This window comes from Lutra lutra, chromosome 9, assembly GCF_902655055.1.
Source record: "Lutra lutra chromosome 9, mLutLut1.2, whole genome shotgun sequence".
NCBI classification, from domain to species: domain Eukaryota; kingdom Metazoa; phylum Chordata; class Mammalia; order Carnivora; family Mustelidae; genus Lutra; species Lutra lutra.
In genome coordinates this window covers 36,315,212-36,340,906 of record NC_062286.1, presented here as the reverse complement: position 1 = coordinate 36,340,906, position 25,695 = coordinate 36,315,212, and the positions used below count along the sequence as shown (strand labels likewise).

At 41.9% G+C, this 25,695-nt stretch overlaps 1 protein-coding gene across 1 annotated transcript in view; it reads right to left on the bottom strand.

The window, feature by feature from the left end:
- Positions 1-25,695, bottom strand: part of ACOXL (acyl-CoA oxidase like) — a 336,509-nt gene that overhangs the window by 155,328 nt on the left and 155,486 nt on the right. The window contains exons 11-12 of the mRNA XM_047746939.1: positions 23,736-23,852; positions 7,441-7,594 (exon numbers count right to left, since the gene is read on the bottom strand). Of these exons, the coding sequence (XP_047602895.1) occupies positions 7,441-7,594; positions 23,736-23,852 (271 nt within the window). The remainder of the gene's footprint in view (positions 1-7,440; positions 7,595-23,735; positions 23,853-25,695) is intronic.

Sequence of the window (25,695 nt, the reverse complement as noted above, 5' to 3'; positions counted from 1 at the left end):
CCTCAGGGCCCAGTGAGCCCAGGAGTGGTATCTCCCAGTCTTGATATCAAGGGGGACAACATAATCAGCATGGCTCCTGGCCATGGGCATCCAGGTACAGGGAACGTGCAAGGGCTAAAGGATACTGTAACAGGTCCCTGTGAAGAATTTGGCTGTGCAGGGCCAAGGTCAAGAGCTAGAGCTTCTGTTAAGTTCTACTGTAGTGACAGGAGTAGCAGGAACCATGCAGCCTATCTAGATCCCAAGCCCGTTTTTGCAGACCCCAATGGTTTGGAGCCAGATCTGCTGAGGATGTGACTTGCTTCTACTCTCCAAGCCTGCACCCCGAGGAGCCCTAGCCAGGCAGCTCCCACATGTGTCTAATGGGTCGAGGTGGATCCTTCAGTGCAATCACACCCAGGAAAAAGACAAGGAGATTTTAGCATTTACTGGGAGACTATCATGGGCAAGGCTTTAAAAGATAAGGAAACTGAGGCTCCTGGTGGGAAGATCCAGGGTCACAGAGCCCTGACAGGAGATCCCACCCCTTTGGTATGAGTGCTCTCCCCCCACCTATCACACTGCCCCCTTCACGATGCAGCCCCATAAGAGCATTCTGTTATTCGGGGTTCTGCTGCCCTATTCCTCTCTTAGACAACTGTAGGAAATTCAATCTGAGTTTGCTTGGGTATGGAGAAAAGAAACAATGTACAAATACAGTTAAATGGCAACAGTCCTTAGAACTTGGTTGACTCCATCAATCTTTAAAGAAATAAGGTGGAAGCAAAGACAAGCAGTCGCGGCCCAGGTCATGTGACCACCCAGAGCTCACAGAATTAGACTCCCAGCATTCCCATGTGGGCAGAGGAAGGGTTTTCTTTGGGTCCAAATGAGGCCAGTTGGATTCTCCACTTACACACTGAGATTAAAAGCCAAAATGGGGGCATCTGGGTGACTCAGTGGGTTAAAGCGTCTGCCTTCAGCTCAGGTCATGATCCCAGGGTCCTGGGATCGAGCCCCACATCGGGCTCTCTGCTAGGCAGGGAGCTGCTTCCCTTCCTCTCTCTGCCTCTCTCTGCCTCCTTGTGATCTCTCTCTATGTCAAATAAATAAAATCTTAAAAAAAAAAAGCCAAAATGCAGAACATGTGTGAGCACGCAGTACTCGCCATTGGGAACGGTGCCGGCTATGTGCCAGGATTGGGCTTTGCTATCCCAGCTCCTGTCCCAGCCTCTCCCTGACTTAGCAAAGAAGTATGAGGTGAGTAATGTAACCTCATCCCGCCTTACTTCCCTTAGCCCTACACTAAAGGGCAGGAGCCAGGAATCACCTGAGAGGGTCTGAGAGGAAAAGGGTCTGGTCCTGCCTATCAACCTCTCCCATTACAGGAGGATCCAACTTAATGTTATCTTCTGAGCAGCTCAGCAAGACTCATTAGAGGCTCAGGCATGGAAGAGACCTGCCCAAGGTCCCACAGCTGCAAAGTGGCATGCTGGATTCAGACTGTGCCCACCCCATTAACATGAACCCCGCTCTTTTCTGGAACATAGGACACACTGGTTTGCATATGGCACAGTGGCTTGGTGCATAGTCTCTGGAGACAGATTCTCTGCATTTAAAGCATGGCTCTGCCACTTTTTAGCCCCTTAACCTTAGGCCAGTTATTTAATCTCTTTCTGGCCTCAGTTTCCTCCTTTGAAAAGTCAGTCTGATAATAGTACTCACCTAACTTGAGAGAGCTAAGTTACTATATATAAAGCACTTACAAAGGTGCCTACATATATAGAAAATGCATAATGAGTATTAACTAATTAGAAGCAATAAAAAGCAAAGAGACCCCGTAGCCCCTGGATCCTGGCCCCCACATATGCTGTGTCTGACATGGCAAGAGGCTGCCTTTCATCAGCATGAAGAATCACTTGGAAGGGCAGATCTGGAGTTCCAGAGGCACTAAGCTCCCCGGAGTTCAGACCTCATCTTTGGTTAAGTGTGGAGGCAGGGGGCACTGGGGTCCCATTCACCCAGTGCTATCTGTTCATCCCACCCAGTAAAGGTGAGCTTACTTCCTTGGAGAGCCTCCCAAACACCTCAGTGTGATTTCCCACTCCACCTCGGGGCATAGCTTCACCATATCGACATGGACTCTGGGGTCAGATGAATCAGGCCTTAAATCCTCAGGCAACACGTGGGAGTTTGGGCAAGTCCAACTGCTTGGAGCCCCTGTTTCCTCGTCTGCAAAGTGGGGATGACCAAAGAAGCTAAGGTTGTTATTAACCTGCTTATTGTTAACCTGCTAAAGTTGTTATTAGGTTTAGGATCGTTATATCCTCTCGAATTGGCCCTTTGTCATTATGAAATGGACTTATTTATCCCTGGCAATATTCTTGGCTCTGAAATCTGCTTTGTCTGATATTAATAGTCATTCCAGCTTTCTTTTGATGAGTGTAAGCATGACATATCTTTTTTCATCCTTTTACTTTTAACCTCTTTGGATCTTTCTATTCAAAATGTATTTCTCGTACGCATATAGTTGGGTCTCGCTTTTTTTTTTTTATCCAATCTGGCAAGCTCTGCCTTTTAATTGGGGTATTTGCATTTAAAGTGTTTAGGAACATGGTTTGGTTTACATCTACCATATGGCTATTTGTTTTATATTTGAACAATCTCTTCATTCTCCCCTACTTCATCTTCTCTCGTCTTCTTTTGGACTTAGTACTGAATTCCATTTTAACTTCTATGTTGGCTTATTAGCTATGACTCTTCATTGTATTATTTTAGTGGTAGCTTGGGGTTTAGAATAGAAATCTTCAACTTCCCACAGTCTACTTTCAGGTGATATCATACTACCTCAGGTATAGCATAAGAACCTTACAATAGTGGACTTCCTTTTATCCCCTTCTGGCCTTTAGGTGATTTTGCCATACATTTTACTTTTATATATGTTATAAAACTCACTCTACATTGCTATTATTTTTGTTAAGAGAGTCAGTTACCTAACATTTTAAAGATTTATTTATTTAATTAGAGAGAGTGTGTGTGTGCATGAGTGGGGGGGGGGTACAGAGGGAGAGATAGAGGGAGAGACTCTCAAGCAGATACACCCTGAGCACACAGTTCAGCTTGGAGCTCCATTTCACAATGCTGAGATCATGACCTGAGCTGAAATGAAGAGTCAGACACTAACCAACTGAGCCACCCAGGCTCACCTCAATTACATTTTAAAGAGACTCAAATACTAAGAAAAATCTTATATATTAACAAAGTTATGGAGCATCTGGGTAGTTCAGTCAGTTAAGCAACTGACGATTGATTTGGACTCAGGTCATGATCTCGGGATCATGAGATTGAGCGCCAAATTGGGCTCCCCACTCTGTGGGGAGTCTGCCTGAAATTCTCTCTCTCCCTCTGTCCCTACCTCCTGCTTGTGTGCTTCCTTTCCCTAAAATAAATAAGTAAAATCTTAAAAAAAAGAAAAAAGAAAGTTATTATTTTTGGTACTTTTCATTGCTTTGTGCAGATCCATATTTCTATCCAATATCATTTTCTCTCTGTGTGAAGAATTTCCTTTAATATTTCTTATAGTGAAAGTCTACAGGTGATGAATCCTTTCAACTTTGGCAAGTCCAAACACATCTTTGTTATAATGGTTTTCTTTTTTTTTTTTTTGAAACATAATTTTTCAGAGTATGCAATTTTAACTTCATTTTTTTCCTTCAGTACTTTTTAAACTGTCGCTCCACTTGTTTTTATTTTTTTTTTTCCAATGAGAAATCTGCTGTCATCCTTAACTTTGTTCTTTTATACATAACATTTCTTTTTTTCTCAGGCTGAGTCTTAAAGTATTCCAGGCTGGCTTATGAGAAAAGGCACTGTTCCCATTCCCATGTGAGGACATGATCCTGTTCCCTCCAGACCTTCCAGGTGATTCTTTCCCTCACACACATGCAATAATCAGTGCTCAGCTGAATGTTTGAAGGGAACCCCTGCAGATGCCTGAGTTCTCTCTCTGACCAACAACTTCTCTTCTGTCTTCTACTCTATCCCATGAATTCCAGATGCTTTTGTCTCCCTGAACTCTCAGCATGGTGTCTTCAAATCAGGGAGTCCCCTGGGTTCTGCCTCGGTTGCCCCTCTGAAGGCATGGTGTGGAAATTCTCAAGGTAGTAAACTGGGACAAATATAAGTCTCATTTAATTTAATTTCCTCACTCTCATTGCCTGATGTCGGGTGTCTTGCTGTTTTAATCAGGAAAGTAACTTCAGGTAACTTCAACCTGGTTGGAGTGGGAGTCCCCGAAAGCTCATTTGACTGAAATCTTAGGGCCACACAGTTTCATGCACAATGTATAGTGTCCCGCCTTGCATTACCTGGCCCTCAGGACAGGGAGCATGTACCTTGTACACCATTCTACACACAGACAGAAATTAGAAATATTGGGGGCGCCTTGGTGGCTCAGTGGGTTAAAGCCTCTGCCTTCAGCTCAGGTCATGATCCCAGGGTCCCGGGATCGAGGCCCACATCAGGCTCTCTGCTCAGCGGGGAGCCTGCTTCCCCCTCTCTCTCTGCCTGCTTCTCTGCCTACTTGTGATCTCTCTGTCAAATAAATAAATAAAACCTTAAAAAAAAAGAAATATTGAACAATGACTCTTAATCAGCAGTCATTAAGGCAATGACATGCTTGCATGAACATGAATTATGTAACTTCCAACCAGTATTGTGCATTTGATGATCTAATTTTGGAAAAAAAATTTGTATGAGATCTTATTTGTCCCAGGCTTTCTGTGCAAAAAGTGACAGACTATGCTTCTCTTAGCAGCATGTTCTTTTAGCAACTAAATGTCACTCTTGCAACATTCAACCTATCACCCAAAGAAAGCAACAATTGCTGAGACTTCTGTAGAAAGAGCCAACCTAAGACTTTCTCCTGGTTTCCTGATGCACAGTGATAATATTATTAAAATAGACCACCAACTGGTATGGAAACATTCAATGTGGAGGGAAAGAACCTCAGAATCCAAAGGTTTGTATAGAACAATTTAAGAGCAACGAAGCTGGGATGCTGAACTCTTGCCTAGACCAAACGCTGGAGGCTGCTGTGTCTTGAATCTTTCCCTCGGGCACGAGGTAAGCTAAGCAGACAGGAAGAACTGATTGCTTTTTTAAGTGTCAATGCCTGTAAGACATATAACAGCCTTTTCCCCTTTTCCATTTTCAAATACATAGTCTTTTTTTTTTTTTTAATATATTTTATTTGTCAGAGAGCGAGCGAGGACAGGCAGGCAGAGGCAGAAGCAGACTCCCTGTCGAGAAAGGAGCCCTATGTGGGACTCGATCCCACGACACCAGGATCATGATCTGAGCTGAAGGCAACCACTTAACTGACTGAGCCACTCAGGCATCCCTCAAATACATAGTCTTAAATCCCAAAGAGCCAAATTAGTAACATTCCAGTGAAACTAAATTATCAGAGATAATGAATGCACGGGGTAACAATTCAATCAACCAATCTATCCACCATCCTATTTCCCATCAGTCCATCTGTCCACCATCCTGTCTGTCCATCAGGTCATCTGGGAGGATATGAAGGTCCAGACCTTCTGGGCACGTCAGCCCATGAAATGCATCACAAGGAATGAGCCAAGGGAGGAAGACGAGAAGACCACAGGTGGTTTTGAGCACACCCTTGGATTGAGTCACCTGTCAGAAGCCACAATATCTGCATCTCTCAGCACTCCTAGCAGAGTCCCAAACCCCCGTAGGTGGGCTACCCCTGCCAGAGGGGTCACTTCCGGTCTTACCTCCCACCTGCTGACCTCAACTTTCTTGCTGTGCCCAGAAGAGTCCTGTTCCTACCTGCTGCCAGCAAACTCCTGTTCCAAGAAATGGCCACGTCCCTGGAGCTACGGCTGGAAACCAGCCATGTGGCAAGAGCCTCCTACCTTGTCCGGGCACTGAGGAAAGTCACAATGAGCCATGGCACCTCGCTGCCTCAGAGGACCTCAGCGCCTGGTCCAGCTGTGCCCCAGTGCCAGCTGTTACTTTGTTCTGCATTCTCTTTCCTTCCATGTGGACTCACACGCAACATCCACGGGCACAAAACAGGCATGTCCATCACTATTGCCCCCACCACTGTCACGGACAGAGTGTACACCTAACTAACTGAGGCCTCCTTGCCTCATGGGCACATCTTTACTCAGCCACCTTAAGAGAAATGATCACACTGGCTTCCGCAGGAGGCCCTCGTTTCCATCCATATTGTTTATGTGGGAGAAACTCTTGGGCTGTGCCTATTGTGAAGGTCCAGCCCTTCCTTACTCCTTGCCCTTCATCCCTCACTCCTCACCCCTCCATTGGTCCCAGCTCTGATACAGAGCAGCAGGGCAGCAGACTTTCTGGAAACGTATCCTTCCCCTCTTCTTTTCTACCCCTGCCTTTAACTTGCTCTTGATCCCTTCTCACTGAGGCTAAACTTCATCATCCTCCTCTGCAGGTTTGGGGCCACTGTTGATAAGATAATATTTAGCCAAGTTCAGATCAAGCTCAGGCCAAAACCCAATAGGGGCTCCTCCCCTCCTTCCTCCAGGAAATGTCTCTTGGAGGCTCCAGCAGAACCTGCATCCAGCCCACATGCCAGTGAAGGAGTGTAGTCCCTGGGGGTCACAAATGCAGGTCTGTCATCTGAGGATGAACCCCGGCTGCCACCACAGCTAATCCCCATAGCCTCACCATGCCACAGTATTACAGGTCCGCAAACCCCACATCCAACCTGTCATGCCCTCACAGACCCTACGTGGGTTCCCCTTCTTACCAGCTCCAAGCCCCCATAAGGATACAGAGACTCCCCAGATCCTAAAAGGGGCCCCTGCCCTCAGGTTGTGGTGGAATCGGGCACAGATTTCAGCTGTTCTCAGAGTTCCCCTCAACTCTTCAATAACTCAAACAGATTTCTCACACTTTCTGCCCCTCACTACACAATCCAGTCTGAGGCTCAGGGCTGGGGACAAACAAAGCAGTCTCCAGATGCTCGGCACATCCCTGTCTGCCTTCTTCTGGGGCTAATCACCCTTCTCCATCCCCCCACCCCGGGGTCATTTCTTGCGTTTTTCCCAAGGGATTCAAACACTGGAGAATCGGTTTCATCATCTGACCCCATTGGACCTTCCCCATACTGTCAACAATAGCCACCACCAAGTTTAATGACATTTACTGCAGGCCTCCATGGGCCAGGCCATGGGAGCTAGCATTTTACAAACGCAGGGGTCCCCCATCAGCCTACGCAGCATGGTAGGAGGTAGATGTACAGATCGCAAGGCTGGGTGGTGCACTCAGGGTCACGAAGACAATGGGTTTCCCCCTGAAGCTGCTGCCCTGCTCACAGGCGCAGAGTGCTGACATCACCCGTTTTATAGCAGGGGGACCTGGGGGTGCGGCGCTGGCACCTCTGGGGCCTGCAGGGCTCACCATGCCTCCTGTGCACTCGCGGCAGTCCTGCAGGCAGCTGACGTTCTCCCAGGTACTGTAGGCCTTCAGTCCCGCCACCAGTGCCTGCAGTGGGCGATTGTCCACAAGCTCCTTCCCATGGAAGATGTCCTTGTCCAGGAGGAATCCGGCATACCTGCGAGAGGAGTGCAGACCCGTGAGGGACTCAGCAGCGCCCCCTCTCCCACCCGCAGGGAACCACAGTGCAGGCGTATCTGAGGCAAGCCCACTGTGATACCTGCTCCTTCCTCAGATGCTACCAAAGTCTCCATTTGCCCTTCAGAACTGTCACCCTGCACCCTGCCTCTGTGAGGCTCTACCACACCATCGTCCTCTTGGAAAACTTCTCCCTTGCTTCTTGTTCAGGCTTACTTTTCTGCCAGTCCCTCAGAAACCCCATTGCTCACATCGGCAACTGTCTTCACACCCCTTGACCGCACGAGAAATGGGCACTCGGTGTAACTAACTCTCTCCCTGCTGTAGTCTACCATGTAAGATCATATTCCAAATTATCTCCCTCTTCCCTTCACACAAAAATGCTTTACATGTCTCTCATATTTTTAATTTTTCTAATTCTACTTCCATTGAAAATGTGCTAAGCAGAATAATGGCCTCCAAAGATCACCAGGTCTTTATTCCTGAAACTTGAGAATATGTTACACCACATGGCAGAAGGGATTTTTAGATATGATTAAATCAAGGTTCTCACGATTGGGAGATGATCCTGGATTAACCAGAAGCCCAAATGTACTCATGAGGGTCCTTATAAGTGACAGGGAGGCAGGAGAAGGAGACATGACAAAAATGCAGTCAGGAAAATGCGGCATGAGACTCAACCAGCCATTGCTGCCTTTGAAATGGAGGAAGGGGCCTCAAGCCAAGTCATGAGGGAGCCTCCAGAAGCTAGAAAAGGCAAGGAGTCAATTCTCCCCTAGAGCCTCCAAAAGGAATGCAGCCTTGTTGACACTGATATTTCATCACTGAGACCTGTTTCAGACAGCTGATTTCCAGAACTATAAGATAACAAATGTGTGTTATTTTAAGCCACCAAGTTTGTGGCAATTACTTATAGTACCAATAGAATGTATACAGATAGGAATAATTTCTTTCTTCAAAGTGGTAGGAGTCACCGTTTTCCATCATCTCTTGGCCACCTGTGGCCATGACTACTGTGCAACACAATGGCTATGGGCCTCCCTCCAACTGCACCCCCCGCCCCCAGCTCTGGCTTTCTTCTTTGCCATGTTTCAAAACACTATAATGGAAGGTACAGGTTTCACTCTTGTTCCCTTCTTTTGAACACCCTATAGACCTTGTTTTTAAACTCTCTTAAAATGTTATTGTTTATAACAACTGCTAGGATTAAAAGCTTTAGTGAACTCTTTCTTTTTATGCTCTACCAAACTCCAGGACTTGTCTCTAATCAAGGGTGGTAAACACACTGAGCTGGGGACTTTCCCCTAAGCATCTCAAACTCATGGTAAGTACCGCAAAGTATGGCCTTTCTCCACAAAGTATGGTCTTCTCAACTGAAGCTTCAGACTCTGGAGATTGATAAGAGTGACAGCAGTTAGAGGTGTTGATTCATTGACCATTCTCTATCAATGGAGTGTCATCTCCTGAGATGATTATATGATGTTTCTCCTTTATAATGTTCATAGGGCAAATCATATAGATTGACTTTCAAATGTCACAAAAGCCTAACATTCCTGGGATAAATACCACTTGATCACTGTACATTATTTTATAGTAAAATATACTGTATGTGATTCCCTAACATTTTGTTCACAAGGGATATTGTTCTCATAATGTCTTTGTCTGGTTTGTGGTGTCAAGGTAATGTTCCTAAAATGAGTTAGAAAGTTTTCCCTTCTCCTTCATTTTATGGAAGAGTTTGTGTCAAGTTGGCATGTTTTCTTAAGTATTTCGTAGATTTCACCAGCAATGTGAGATGAAGCTATTCAGATTTTCCAGTCCTTTTCCGTCACTTTTAGTAGCATAAGTCTTTTTTTTTAAGATTATTTATTTATTTGACAGACAGAAATCACAAGTAGGCAGAGAGAGAGAGGAGGAAGCAGGCTCCCTGCTGAGCAGAGAGCCCCATAGCATATGTCTTTCAATAAATTTTCTATTTCATATATATTGTCAAACCTATTGACATTATATTGAGATGACACTAGTAATAATAACCATAATATTTAATTTTATCCTTTCAATGTCTATAGGATCTGTAGTGATGTCCTCTCATTTATTCCAGATGCTGATCATTTGTGCCTTTTTTTTCTTAATTATCTAGCTGAAGGTTTATCAATTTATCTATTTTTTTGAAAGAAAAAAATTTTTGGCTTAATTATGTTTATTTTTTGGCTATTTCTTGTTCCAGTGATTTCTGCTTTCATTCTGCTTGATTTCAATTTGATTTGTTCCTTCTTTCTAGTTTCTTAAATGGAAATTTACACCCTTGATTTTCTATTTTTCTCCTTTTCCAATGTAAGTATTTTAACTTCTCCTCTAAGCACTGCTTTAGATGTACACGACAAATTCTGATATGTTCTATTTCATTTTCATTTTGTTCAAAATAATTTCTAATTTCCCTTGTGACTTCTCCTTTGACCTATAAATTATGTGTGTTGTCTAGTTTCCTAATATATGGATTATTCCAGATGTGATTGTTATTAATTTCTAATTTCATTCTAATCAGAAAACATACTTTGTATGATTTCAATCCTTTAAATTTACATGGTCTGTCTTGATAAATGTTTTATGTGCATTTGGAAAGAACAGACATTATCCCAAAGAAGACATTCAGATGGCTAGCACACATATGAGAAGACACTCAATGTCAAAAATCATTAGCGATATGGAAATCACAACCACAGTGAGATATCACTATACACCTGTCATTATAGCTAAAATAAAAAACACAAGAAATAGCAAGTGTTGGCAAGGATGGGGAGAAAAAGGAACCATTGTGCAGTATTCATGAGAATGCAAATTGGTGCACCCACTGTGGAAAACAATATGGCAGTTCCTCAAAAAATAAAAATATAAATACCATATGATGCAGTAATTCCACTACTGGGCATTTATCCAAAGAAAATGAAAACACTAATTCAAAAAGATATAAGCATCCCTGAGTTTACTGCAGCATTATTTACAATAGCCAACATATGGAAGCAACAAAGGCATCCATCAATAGATGAATGGATAAAGAGGATGTGGTGTATATACATACAATGGAATATTATTCAGCCATAAAAAGAATGAAATCTTGCCATTTCCAACAACATGTATGCACCCAGAAGGTATAATGCTTAGTAAATTAACTTAGGCAGAGAAAGATATTTCCCATATGATTTCACACATATGTGGAATTTTAAAAATGAAACAAGAACAAAGGGAAAAAAAAGACAAAAAAGAACAGACTCTTAACTATAGAGGAGAAACTGGTGGTTGCCAAAGGGGAGGCAACTGGGAGGATGAATGAAATAGGTGAAGGGGATTAAGAGTATGCTTATCTTGATGAGCACTGAGAAATGTATAGAATTGTTGAGTCATATACAAATTGTACACCTGAAACTATATAATACTGTGTTAATTATACCTAAATAAAGTAAATAAAATAAAATAAGAAAAGAATGTGCATTCTGCTGTTGTTGGATAGAATACTCTATAAATTTCTTTTAAGTCAAGTTCCTTAGCAATGTTGTTCATATCTTTTATATCATTACTGTTTATTATATCAATTTTTATATCAGTTACTATTTATTATATCAATTACTCAGAATGACTGATGTCTGCAACTATAATTTTGGATTTGTTAATTTCTCCTTTCAATACTTTCCATTTTTGCTTCATGCATTTTGAGCTTTTTTGTGAGTCCATACACATTTTTAAAAAAATTTTTTAAAGATCTTATTTATTTATTTATTTATCAGATATAGAGAGAGAGAGGGAGAGAGAGCACACGCAGGGGCGAACAGTAAGCAGAGGGAGAAGCAGGATCCCAGTTGAGCAAGAAGCCTGATGCGGGATTTATCCCAGGATGCTGGGATCACGACCTGAACTAAAGGAAGAGGCATAACTGACTGAGCCACCCAGGTGTCCTGAGTCCACACACATTTAGATTGTTATGACCTTTTGATGAGTGGACTTCTTTATCATTATGAAGTGTTCCTCTTTATCTCTGGTAATATTCTATTTTCTCTCTTATGGTTAATGTTTGCAGGTGTAAATGTTTTATTTTCACACTTTTAATCTATTTGTCTTTACATTTTAAGTGGGCTTCTTACAGCAAGCATCTAGTTCAGTCTTGATTTTTTTTTTTTTTATCACATCTGACAATCAGCAAATTAAATAGGAGTGTTTAAACCATTTACACCTAAGGTAATTATCAACATGACTGAGTTTGGAACTATTATCTTGCAATTTTCCCCTCTATTTATGCCATATGTTCTTTTTACTCTTTTTCCTCTGCTCTCGTCTTCTTTTGATTAATCGCTTAGGTTTTATTATTCCACTGTTAGAGTTTTAACTGTTATTTTTATTTTATAGGGATTTTTATGGTTTAAAATATGCATCTTGCCCCTAACATGTTCTTCCCTCAATAATGTTATACCACGGGGCGCCTGGGTGGCTCAGTGGGTTAAAGCCTCTGCCTTCAGCTCAGGTCATGATCCCAGGGTCCTGGGATCGAGCCCCACATCGGGCTCTCTGCTCAGCAGGGAGCCTGCTTCCTCCTCTCTCTGACTGCCTCTCTGCCTGCTTGTAATCTCTGTCAAATAAATAAATAAAAATCTTTAAAAAAAATAATGTTATACCACTTCTCAGAGAATCGAAGAACCTGATAACAAAACAATATACTTCCATTTCATTCTCCCACCCATTGCGCTACTGTTGAGATTATATAACATCTATCTATCCATCTATCGATATCTTCTACATATGTTATAAAATTCATTGCTATTTTTGCTTTAAATAAACAATTTACCTTTTTTCCTTATCAGTATTACTGTGGATAATTTATTTTACAACAGACTACATTCATTTAAAGCATGCCATTTAATGAATTTTGACAACTGTACATACCCATGAGAATAACACCAGAATCAAGCTACAGAACATTTCCAACAACTTCCAGAAAATGTCTCATGCCTTTTTACAGTCCCTCCCTTCCTTGATGGATCCTCATCTCCAGTCAACCACTAACGTGCTATTTGTTACTAGAGATTAGTTTACATTTTATGGAAATAAGATCATACAGTATGTTATGTCTTGCTTCTTCCCATCAACACATTAAGATTCATTCATACTGTAGCATAGATTAGTCGCTGTTCCTTTTTATTGCTGACTAGAATTCCATTCTATGCAATGCATATATTTAACTTCATTTTTGCATTCACTGTTGATGAACATTTTGCTTGTTTCCAGTTTAGGGCTATTACAAAGAAAACACTATGGAAATTCATGTAAAAATCTTGGAGGAGACATATGTCTTTATTTTTCTTCAGTAAATATGTAAGAGAGAAGTGACTGGGTCATATGGTAGATATATTTTTAACTTTTAAGAGACCGCCAAACAGTTTTCCCGAGTGGTTGTGCAGTTTTACATCCCTACCTGCAATGTAGGAGGTTTCTAGTTGTTCCACGTCTGCCAATAATTGGTCTTTTCTGTCTTTTTAACATTAGCCAATCTAGTGGATACGTAATGGTGTATCCTCATGGTTTGAATTTGCATTTCCCTGATAACTAGCATCTTTTCATGTGTGCATTGGCTGATCATTCATATATTTTCTTTTGTCAAGTGTCCATCCAAACCTTTTGTGCATATTTTATTGGCTTGCTTCATCTAATTTTTAGTTGAATTGTTTTTTCAGTGTTACTACCTATTCTAGATAACATCCATTGTCAGATACACATTTGCAAATATTTCCTCCCATTCTGTGGCTTGTCTTTTCATTTCTTTAACAACGAAATCAGTTTGGGCTCAAGGTATTTATTTACCTGTTTCCATCCATAGAATAATCTTACAATGTCTGAATATCCTTGTTTGCTCAGTGAAACCTGAACACGCAAAAGATACTGCATTGGGCCTCATGCTATAGCAAATAGACAAGTCTACTACCACCTCATAAGAGAAACCACTGAGCTGGGACAAATGGAAAAACAGGGAAACCATCATTTGTTTAATTGGCACTAGATGAAGAAAAACATAATTGTATTGAACAATTTCAATAAGCAAAGAACTTCTGTATTTATCTTCTAATTTCATTTTTTTGACAACCCCATGAAATAGAAAAGCATATCCCCACTTTACCGATGGGGAAACAGAGGTCCAACTGAGGTTACCTAGCTAAGTCAAGGTCTCCCAGAGCAGGACAGAACTAGGATTCAAACCCAGGACTCTGTAGTCCTAAACGTCATGCTCTTTTCATGATAAGTAATGTCCACGACGATGCCCTGAGAAAGTTTATCACATTCTCAATCTACGCTATATATCCATCACCTGTATCCTGGGCTGTGACTGCCATACCATGATTCTCAGAGAATCCCAGAGCACCATTAAAAAAAAAAAATATATATATATATATATATATATATATGACTCCCTGATGATTTCCCTAAAACACACACACACACACACACACACACACACACACACACACACACAGCCCTAGACATTCCCTAGGGACTAAATGGGTGTGAAATGAGAAAGAAATAGGCTTTAAGAAAAGAAAGACTTATGAGACTCTCCCCTAGCAGAAGGCTGGTAAGTTTTTTCTGCAATGCTGGCCGGTGATTTTACTTAAAACTCACAGGACATGGGCCCTGCTGAGGGACAGCCTCCGTCTGCCAGACAGAGAGGTGTCCCCTCTGACTCCTATTCTTTATCATACCCCCATGTCTGCTTGCAAAGAGGAACTGAGAAGCCTTCTGTAGGCAGGTATGTTAGAGTCTAGAAGGTACATATCTTGTGAAAATCTGATAGAAGAAACTGAGACTGATCCAGAAGATAAATGAAGATTTAGGGATTCTGTGGAAAGATTATTCCTCATTTCTAAATATGTTGATTTTATAGGCAATGCTTCTAGAAATGTGAGGTATTTGTTTACAGGTAATATTCACTGGAATTATTGGAACCCATCCTCAGGGTAAGTTTCAGAACTGCAGATAGAGTGTCTCTAAAACTATTAGTCAGTAAGAGGGCAGGATTCAATTCACAAAAGTCTGCTTTACATAAAACCAGCAAGCAAGACTTTGGGGCAACAAGATTTCAGGAATATATTAAAAACACTGTTCAATGCACAAATAGTGGTGGTCATTTGCTCAGGAATATGTGAAGTCCTTACCTACCCTGAACTCCATTCTTTGACAAGGACAGGACTTTGGTGAGTTTTTTGAAATCAGGAGGTGTCATTCCGCCCATTCATTGATTCCACAAATACGAGTGAAATCTTACTTTGTGCAGGGCATGGTTCTAGGTGTTATGGAAACATCAATTACAAACAGAGAAACTTGGTGAGTTGTCTTGTGGTGTTAAAGAAGTGACTAAGGATAGTGTGTGATACATGATAAGCAACTGGGTATGTGTTCGTTATTGTTGGAATTTTATTCTTAAAGGTGTCGAGTAAAAAGAGATCACCAGAGATAAGGACTGAATCCAGCTGAAAGCTAACAGCGATGGAGCTGTGGCCCCTCCTGGCCAGGAACCCAGCCTGGACTGCCTCAGCTACTCATTTGGCCTAAAAGAATTTAAGAGGCGAGGCAGACCCCAAATACTCCATTTGGCTGGTACACTTAAAATACTGATATTGAAAGCTAGCAAATTCATTGTTGTAGTAAATTCCTCTAAATAATTCCCAAGAGAGGTATCAGCTACCAGCCATCCTGGCCAGCTAGCTCTTGGATAACTCCTTCACATCATGGAACTTCTGCTTCAGGGACTAACAGAAAGTTTGGAAGCAAAGCTCCAAACAGCTTCACGGCCAAGTGTGAGGTAATGACACAAGGCAATTTCATTCAGGTCAGTTGAAGCAACCTGTGCAGAGAGCCGGGCACTCTCAGAGGTGGAGATGCCAAATGAAGGATCCACAATTTTTATGTGCGAAGAACTCACAACCGCAAACCAAGAGTAATGGTACAATGATAAGAGGGGTATGGCTGCTCCAAGAAGCCTATCAGGGGCCCCTTATTCGAGGAGAGACTCAGAGAAGGTGTCCTGGAGGAGAGGACAGCCTGAACTAGATCTCAAAAGATAACCATGAACAGGCAGAGAAAGGAAGACAAAGATGTGAGATGAACGTGGAGGCAAGGTGGGCAGGCTGCTTGTGAGGAAGACCAAAGCAGGGCAGGGGTGAGTATGGAGCCTCAACGTGGAGAAGAGAAGGCATAGGGGTGGGGTGGAAGTTGGCAGGGTCCAGGCAGAGGAATGTGCTTCAAGGTGGCCAGAAGGAGCTTGAGTTTATCCAGTGCAGAATTTACTGGGAGGCCCTGGGAGGGTCCCAGCAGTCAAGTATTTAGGTGTGGTCACTGGTGGAGGATGGATTTGGTGAGGGACCAGGCTGCATGTGAGGGGCAGGGCACAGGAAAGGGAGCTGGGGAGGGCCCAGGTGAGGTAATAAGGAGGGAGGGCCTCGAGTAATCTCCACAGGGGAGGCACAGTCGCCAGAATGTGGTAATTGGTTGGGGGAGGACACTTGAGTCTCAGGGGTGAAGGCAGGAGACAACAGCTGACACTTCCTGAGCATTAATGGCCACCACGGGAAGTGTTCTGCCATCACAGTCAGTGGATAGAACACAGTGGGCCTGAGCGGGGCAGTGCAACACACATGTCCAGCAAGACCCTCACCCCAAGAGCCCACCAGGGTGCCCCCAAGCCAGGAAGCATGCAGGGCACCATTGGCACTCAGCAGTGGGGAGCAGGCCTTGGATGTCCTGGGTCCCCTAGGAAGACGTTAATAAGAAACCTAAGGATGGTACCCATGGCCAAAGACAGAAAACAGGAAACATACCCAGTCACATGGGCCACTCAGGCAGGGCAGTTGGCTGCTGAGTCCTCAAGGCCTGGAAAGATGTCTGACACACCAGTCATGTAATGAAGGGAGGAGGAGACACGTCTGCCAGTTCTGGAGAGGGTAGGTAGGGAGAAAAGTCCTGGGAGGAGGAGCCCATCATATTTTTCAGAGGCCCTCATCATGCCAGCCCTTACTGCATCAAGTTAGCTCTGCTACCCAGCACCTGAGCAGCCAGTGGGGAGAAGGGCATCAAGTTTCCTTCCCCTCCTTGTTAAAGGCAGGAGAATGTGAGTGATGCAGGGTGGGGGCAGCTGGGCTCACTAAGGGCTAGACAGGTCCTCCGTGTCTCCAGGCCTATGGAAGCAATTGGGAAGAAAGGGGAGCTTGCCGACTGCTACTGCCAAATCCCGGAGAAGGAAGGTGCTGCCTGCTCCGTGTGGCAGGGACCGTGTCTGACTCCAGCACTAGCCTCATAAGCAAGGTTGCCAGATTGAATAGACAGAAACAGAGGATACCCATTTAAATATGAATTTCAAATAAACAATGCATAACTGTCAGTTTAAGTATTGGGATATACTTAGACTAAAAAATTACACATTGGATATCTAAAATTCACATTGGGATGACTGTATTTTATTTTATTTTTTAAAGATTTCATTTATTTATTTGACAGACAGATCACAAGTAGGCAGAGAGGCAGGCAGAGAGAGGGAAGCAGGCCCCCTGCTTAGCAGAGAGCCCGATGCGGGACTCAATCCCAGGACCCTGGGATCATGACCTCAGCTGAAGGCAGAGGCTTTAACCCACTGAGCCACCCAGGCACCCAGGGGTGTATTTTAGCTGGTAAACCTACTGGCAAGGGACCGTGTAGTTACTGAGTACATAAATACATATGTACTGGAAGAAGCCATCCCCCACATTTCTCTTACCTACCTTTAACTGTAAAGTGAAGCTCTAACTATTCATATCTTGTCACATTAGAAGGGAGGAGAGGCAGGGCCAGCTGACCTAGCTGGTGGTCTGTTTTTCCTGCTCACCAAACTCCAGAACCATACACTTAAGTTCTAGAATACTCTCACGAGAGTTTCTCTACGCTTAAGGATGACCCAACACACTGAATAAACATCTGATTCAACAAACGTAAGGTTACCCAGCCCCTGAACCTGAAGCCAATTGATTGGCAGCACAGTGATACCCACGGGAATTTGGACACAGGGTCTAGAAACAAGGTTTGATAACCTTTTTAAAAAACAGGTGTTTAAAAAAATAGGTGTGAAGTGGGGAAAGGTATACTTAGTATAAGATTTTGCCATGTTACAACCAGCTTCACTGAACTGCTTCCTCATAAGTCAGAGAAAGGGATATAGGGGCTACAAACTAGAGAGAAACAGGAAAGCCAGAATATTTCACAGAAAACACTGACTTCTCTCTGGGCTTGTTTCAAAACACAGACCCTATCTCTTTCCCTCCAGATGAAGCATTTCTTCTGGAAGATCCCAATAACCAGATTTTCAGTGGGTCAACCCCTTGCTGCAATGGGGGATAGAGAGAGAGAAACAAAGAGGAAGCAGCAACAGAGCCACAATTGGTACCCTGAACAAGGCCAGAAACTACAGAGGATACAAAGGAGGTGAAGGTCAGGAAAATCTGGTATGTTCTGGGGTCAATTAGATTGACAGCTTGATGGGATGTGGACCTAACACTGTCTTGTTCAGTACTGTGCCCTGCATGGTACGTGGTAAGGATTCTGTATTCTTTTTTGAGGATTCCATAATTTTTTATTGATTAATTTCCATTAATCACCTTTCATTTCTCCCACTGCAACCTTAAGCTAGAATTGTGACCTCTGCTGTTGGCATTTGGAAGGTATTTCCCTAAAATCAAGAGAAACTTTAGGTTTACTAATACTAGCAATACAGCACTTATAAAATCAAGGTAAATTAAGCTTAAATCAAGCTAAAAAATAAATAGAGCTGAAGAAAAACGAAACATGCTGTACATACCGCACTTCAGTTGTACATAAAGATGCAAGTATATATGTGTGTATATATAAACTTATAAATGTGGAATATGTGGCAACTCTTTGTTATGTGGTCTATTAACTTCCTGTGTCATGGATTGTGAATAGTGGACAAAGAAGTCAATGTGTAGATGCACTTGCCTCTCTGTGATAGTTACAAATACCACCGGGCAAAAAGTTCAAAGAAGAAATTTATTTTTCTTTGCCATGCGTGTAAAAAATCATCAGGTTTCATATCAGGTTATTTTGATCCATTTTAAGTTTTCATAATAATTTAATACTGCTGCTTTTTATTTGTTAGTGAAGTTTATTTCCAGGTCACACTAAGAAGCTTCCCAAAAAGCTCCTGTAGTTCTCAACTCTGTCTGTGCACTAGAATCACCTAAGGAGCTTAAATACGTACACTTCAGATTCTTGGAAAAAGAAAAAGAAAAGAAATACAGGTAAAAGCTGAGAAGAGATAAAATGAAATACTAAAAAAAAAAAAAAAAAAAAAAAAAAAAAAATCAATAACTCCCCCAAAAGAAAGAACTATAGTCTTACAAATTTACATTACATATAAAGTGGTAAAATACCAATTCAAGGTGGGTACTGGCAAGATAAGGATACATATTATGATACTTAATGTACCCACTAGGAAAAACAAAGAGGGAATGAAAAACTGAGAAAAGACAGAACAGAGCAAGTGGCAAAATGGTAGACTTATTAGGAATTACAGTAAATAAAAATGAGCTTAGCATTCCAAATAAAAAGATTACCAAATTGGATAAAAACCAGGACCTCACCATATGTTGTTTATAAAAATCTCACAATGGCACATGGGAGTAGGTTGATATAATGACAGATCGGTTAAAATAAAAGGGTGGGTAGAGATAGACCAGGAAAACACTTGGCATTAGAAAACTGGTATGGTTATAACAATAGCAAAGAAAGTAGACTTCTAGACAAAAAAAATTTACCAGAAACAAAGAGAAACATTTAATGAATATAACAGGTTAATTCCTCTAGAAGATATAATAACCCAAAATCTGTATGTGCTAAATAACAAAGCTTAAAATACACTAAACAAAGTTAGCAGAAATTTCTTAACAATACATTTTTATTTTATAAAGAAAGGTTTTAGAACAATGAGCTAGAAGAAGCTAGAAAAAGAAAGCAAATTAATTCCCAACTAAATTGAAGTGAGTAAAGAAATTAAATCAATAACAGAAAATGGACAAAAATGCAAGAAAAGCATTCAAGACAAAAGTATATTATTTGAAAAGATTATCAAAACCGATAAACATCTAGAAAAATCAAGCCCTAAAAAAAGCCAAAAGCTATATTAGGAATAAGAAGGGTCATCACTACAGATCCTATAGACATTAATATTATAATAAGGAAATATTATTAACAACTTAGATACATTTTACAAATTAGAGGAAAAGGACAAATTCCTGGAAAAGCACAAATTAATAAAACTGACAGAGAAGAACTTGTTAATCTTAAGATTCATATTTGTTAAGGAAGTTAACAGGGTAATCAAAAATCCTCCTATTAAAAAAAAAGTCCAGATGGCTTCTTAGTAAATACTACCAAATTTAAGAAATAATACCAATCTTATTAAAACTCCTTGAGAAAATATAGGAGAAGGGACCACTTTCTAGTCACATTATGAGCACAGTATAACCCTTAAACCAAAACCTAATAAGGACATCTCAAAGGAAAGAAAATTACATTCTTCACAAGAAACACACAAATCCTTATATAAATATTACCAATTTGTATCTAATAATATAAAAGCATTATAATATCATGACAAAGGATTTCAAAGAGTGCAAATCAGGCTCAGCATTTGAAAAGTAATCAATGTAACTCATTTCATTAATAGAATGAAGAAATCTCAAAATGGATGAAAGATCTCAATGTAAGATAGGAATCTATTGAAATCCTAGAGGAGAACATAAGCAGTAATCTCTTTGACCTTGGCCACAATAATTTCTTTCAAGACACGTCTCCAAAGGCAAGTGAAACAAAAGCAAAAATCAACTTTTGGGACTTCATCAAGATAAAAAGCTTCTACACAGCAAAGGAAAGTCAACAAAACTAAGAGGCAGCCCACAGAATGGGAGATCTTTGCAAATGACATTACAATTAAAGGGCTGATATCCAAGATCTATAAAGAACTTGTCAAACTCAACACAAAAAACTAATAACCCAGTCAAAAAATGGGCAGAAGACATGAACAGATACTTCTCCAAAAAAGACATACAAATGGCTAACAGAACCATGAAAAAATGCCCAACATTAGCCATCAGGGAACTACAAATCAAAACCACAATGAGATCCACCTTATACCAATTAGAATGGCAAAAATTAACAAAACAGGAAACCACAAATGTTGGGGAGGATATGGGGAAAGGGAAACCCTCTTACTCTTTTGGTGGGGATGCAAGCTGGTACAGTCACTCTGGAAAACAGTATGGAGGTTTCTCAAGATGTTAAGAATAGAGCTTCCCTATGACCCAACAATTGCACTACTGGGTATTTACCTCAGAGATGCAGATGTAGTGAAAAGAAGGGGCATATGCACCCCAATATTCATAGTGGCAATGTCCACAATAGCCAAACTGTGTAAGGAGGTGAGATGCCCTTTAACAGATAAAAGGATAAAGAAGATGTGGTACATATACACAATGGAATATTATCCAGCCATCAGAAAGGATGAATACCCACCATTTGCATCAACATGGTTGGAACTGGAGGGGATTATGCTAAGTGAGGTAAGTCAAGCAGAGAAAAACAATTACCATAGGGTTTCAGTCATATGTGGAACATAAGCAACAGCACAGAGGACCACAGCGGAAGGGAGGAAAACCCAAAGGGGGAGGAAATCAGAGAGAGAGATGAATCATGAGAGAATATGGACCCTAAGAAACAATCTGGGGGTTTCAGAGGGGAGGAGCGTGGGAGGAGGGGTAAGAGGGTGATGGGTATTGAGAAGGGCATGTGCTGTTATGAGCACTGGGTGTTATACTTAACTGATGAATCATTGAACATTACATCAAAAACTAATTATGCACTATACAGTGGCTAACTGAACATAATAAACAAAAAGAAAAAAAAAGAAATCTCACATGATTAGCTAAGTGAATAGAGGGAAAAATTAAGTCAAAATCCAACATCCAAAAATACTCAGCCAACTAGGAGTGGAAGGGAACGTCCTCAGTCTAATACAAGACACCCACAAAAAATTCAATTACATTTCTATATGATATTAAGAACAATTGATAATTAAATTTTAAGAAGAAATATCATTTGAATAAATTTAGAAAAAAATGTGAAAGATCTCTACACTGTAAATTAGAAAATATGCTAAGAAAAATTAAATTCCTATATAAATACAGAGATAAATCATCTTCTTAGATTTGGAAGACCCAGCACTACCCAAATTGCTTAATAGATTCTACATAATCACAAACAAATATAATCAGGCTTTTTGTTTAAAAAAAAAAAATCTGATAAGCAGGTCCAAAATTGTACATGGAAATGCAAAGTCCCAGACAAGTCAAAACAGCCAAGACAATTTTGAATAAGAACAGACTTAGACAACTCTTACAACCTGATTTTTTTGGTAACAGTTTTGAGACACTTAAAATATTTCAGGATATAGAGTAACCAGAACCCTCATGCATTGCTCAAATGAATATAAAATGGCAGTTGCTATAAAGAAAAATGGCAGTTTCTATAAAGTTAGACATACACATATCCATCATCCAGCAAGTCCTCTCTAGGCATTTACTCTAAGAAAAAAGAAAGACTTGTACCAGAATATTCACCGTGTCTTATTCATCGCAGCTAAAAGTCTAGATGCAAACCAAATGTTCAGCCCTGGGAGAATGCATTAAAAAATTGTGTTTATTCACTTAATGTTACTACTCAGCACTAAAAATGAACAAACTATCAACAACGTTGAGGACTATTAAGACATCATGTTGAATGAAATAAACTGGATGCACAAAAACTACACACTGTATGTTTCCATTTACATGAAGTTCAAGAACTTACAAAATTTAGCTATGGGGATAGAACTCACGAAGGTGATTGTCTCTCCTGTGGTGGTGAGGTGAGGGCCAACTGCAAAGGTGGAAATGTTTTATATTTGGTTTGAGTGTTCATTACACAGAGTATATGCTTGTCAATGAACCCTAAAATGACATAATATATAAAATGACAAATGACATAAAATGACAAATACCTTAAAATCTGTATATTTTACCATATGCAAATTGAATCTCAGAGAGCATTCAAAAATATTTTAAGTAAGGTGTTGGATGTGAGTGGTTCACATTTTCCTCTGGGTGGCTTAGACTGATTGATCTTTCATGTTACCTGAAGCTCAGTCTGCAGGATTTGGTGTTTGAGAATCCTGGAATCCCAGGCTTGAGCATAGAGGTACGCCCACCCAAGCCCTTCCCAGCCAGGCCGGCAGAAGCCCGGCAGCCCCACAAGCCAGAAGCACACCGGATTTGCAGGCCTTCCGATTACCTTCCTCTTATAAACCCTGGCACCAGCTTGGCCATCAGTGCAGTAAATTTCGAACGCACACCAATTCTAAATTACTCTGAAAATAATACCCTAAGAAGCGCGATTGTATAAGGAAGAACACAGGATAAGGGTCCAGGGTTTGGAGGTAAATTCCCAGGGCATCTACTCCCAGACCCTGTAATCTTAGGCAAATCCCCAATTTTCTGTTCATTAGAAGGTGGGGATGACACACAACTGTTCAGGCAACATCCCGGAGCTTTGAGGAGCTATAGCTGAGAGGCATAGAGGAAGGCCCCCTATAAATGCAAGGCTCCAGGTGAATTTATAGTACTATTAGCACTGTTTTATGCAATAGCCTGACTCCTCCCTCCCTCCCCACATAATGCACACACTTTGTCCTATTTTTTAAAACTTTAAATTAGAACCTTTGTCAGAGGTCGAGAAATTTTAACAGCCAAGTATGTTTCTTTCAGAAAATGGAGAAATGCTGGTTCAAGGCTTCTCAAATTCTCTGTGGATCCCATCCCCCCCAGATATACAGACAATCAAGATTTGGACATCCCACTTTTAACCTGAGTGTCAGGTTTTCACCACAGACTCTTACCTGCTTCCAGTTAGAAGAGGAAGCCCCTGTCTGCCTCTCCCCTCACTCCTTACCAATGCCAGGCAGGATCTCACACTCATCTTTAGAGAGCAAACCCTGACAGCCAACTCACCTGCTGACGAAGGTCAAGGCCAAGGCTGTGGCCAGATGAGGCATCAGCCGAAGGGTCTGTGTTTGGTGCTCAATGATCTTTACTTCTTCCTTGGCCTTAGGCCCAAACTGCCTCCGGCTAGAGAGAATTAAGCAGACACAATTTTTACCAAAATTCAATAGGTAACATCATTTCCCAAGCCAAACGTGTCAAGTAGCCATTTGCCTTTCAAATCCTTCAGGATACAGAATGCCTGAGTCTCCTAAAATGTGGTTAAGATAATTAGATATCAAAAGTTTCTTAGGACAGTCCAACAAAAACCTTTTCAGCTCTTCTGGAAATTAATCTTCCCACCATGGAATTAATCTTCCCACCATGCAATATTTCTTAAAGCAGCCTATCTATTTAATTCAGACACAGAGTAATTTTTACTCCTTAACATTTACATGGCATTTTACAGTTCCAAGTGCCCCGTGATCATTAATTATTCAGCTTTACTAAGTTTGTGACATAATTAATAGGATGGGAGCAACATCCGAGAACATATTTCAAAAGGACATTCTCAACAAGGAGGCAACACTGACCCTGGTGCTCCTGTCAGATTCACAGACGGGTCATTACTTTCGGCCCACCTCCATCCCCCCTGCAGCTCCGCAAGGAAAGGTGTTCACATCCTGCCTCAAATCCTGTGCTTTATGAACAGTGGTCACGTTTTGCTCTGAGGCAGTGGTATCGGGGCCAACGGGGGACTTCCTCAGAGCGACAAATGAAGTGGCCTGAGATTATCCCCACAGGCAACACCCACGGACTAATCCTCTGAATCCTTCGGCAGTGGGCTGCAGAGAGCCGGGCCTGACCGAACTCACCTCCCCCCCCAGCCCCGTGATGCTCTGGGCTTGGCAGCCTCCTGTCTTCGAATGTCTCTGACTTGCATGCCGATTTATGAAAGAACATTTCACACGCACATGCCTGCACACACGAGCACAGGTGCACGCACACCCGGGCATACACACACAGGTGCACGCGGTGCTCTGTTACCAAAGAGGCCGAGCAGGCTCGTGCTTCAGGCAACAGTGAAGTGAGGATATCTATCTATCCGTCGCAAGGAGAGAAGGGAAACAGCAAGGAGAGAAGGGAAACAGCAATGTTTAAAAATGTCTATATTTGATAGACTTTCTTAAACACAAGTTGATGCTTTAATATTGTCTTTATTTATTCTTAAAAGAAGGACACAATGATCTTCTTAGTATGTACGGAGTCTAGAATTCATGGTCCCTGCTGCGAGTGTGGGAGGGGGTAAGGACACACATGGCCAGAGGGGCAACTAGGGGCAGCTGCTTTCCAGCTTTATGAGTGCAAGCTTGTTGTCTATGTGCACAGACTTCTCCAGACATGGTCTAACCGCGCCACCGTTGGTTTTCCGACGTTCACCCCCCAGCTCTGCCCTCGGTCCAACCTAGCGCATTCCAACATCAGTGGGGCATGGTGCCAGATGAGGCCTGACAGCCTATAGGGAAACCTCTCGGCTCTTACTGGAACAGTGCGAAGCCAGTAGGAAAATCACAGATCCAACAATGGCATATCATGACGTCAGGTCATTGAAAAATTCCATTTGTCCCCACTCTCTCAATTTCCTTTCTCAGATGCTATGATTAGACTAGCTTTTTCTATGGTTGCTGTAGCTAAAATTTTCTGTACTGAAGGCATTCACTGCCACATGAGACTCACTCCCCTGAGGGACATCTGGGCACCTGCTCTGTGGTGACACCACTTTAGGTGCCGGGTGTCCACCAGGGTCAAGGAGGTGGAGGCCCAGCTGTTGAGCTCAGAGCCCTGGACTCAGAGAGAATGAGACCAGGTGACGTGGTCAGGAGAGACTTGCGTGTCCCCCCAGCCCACTCTGTCAATCACCAGTATTTTCTACTGTGTTGCTAGAGGGAACTTCAACCACACGGCACTGGGAAAAAGATGCCCCTGATCA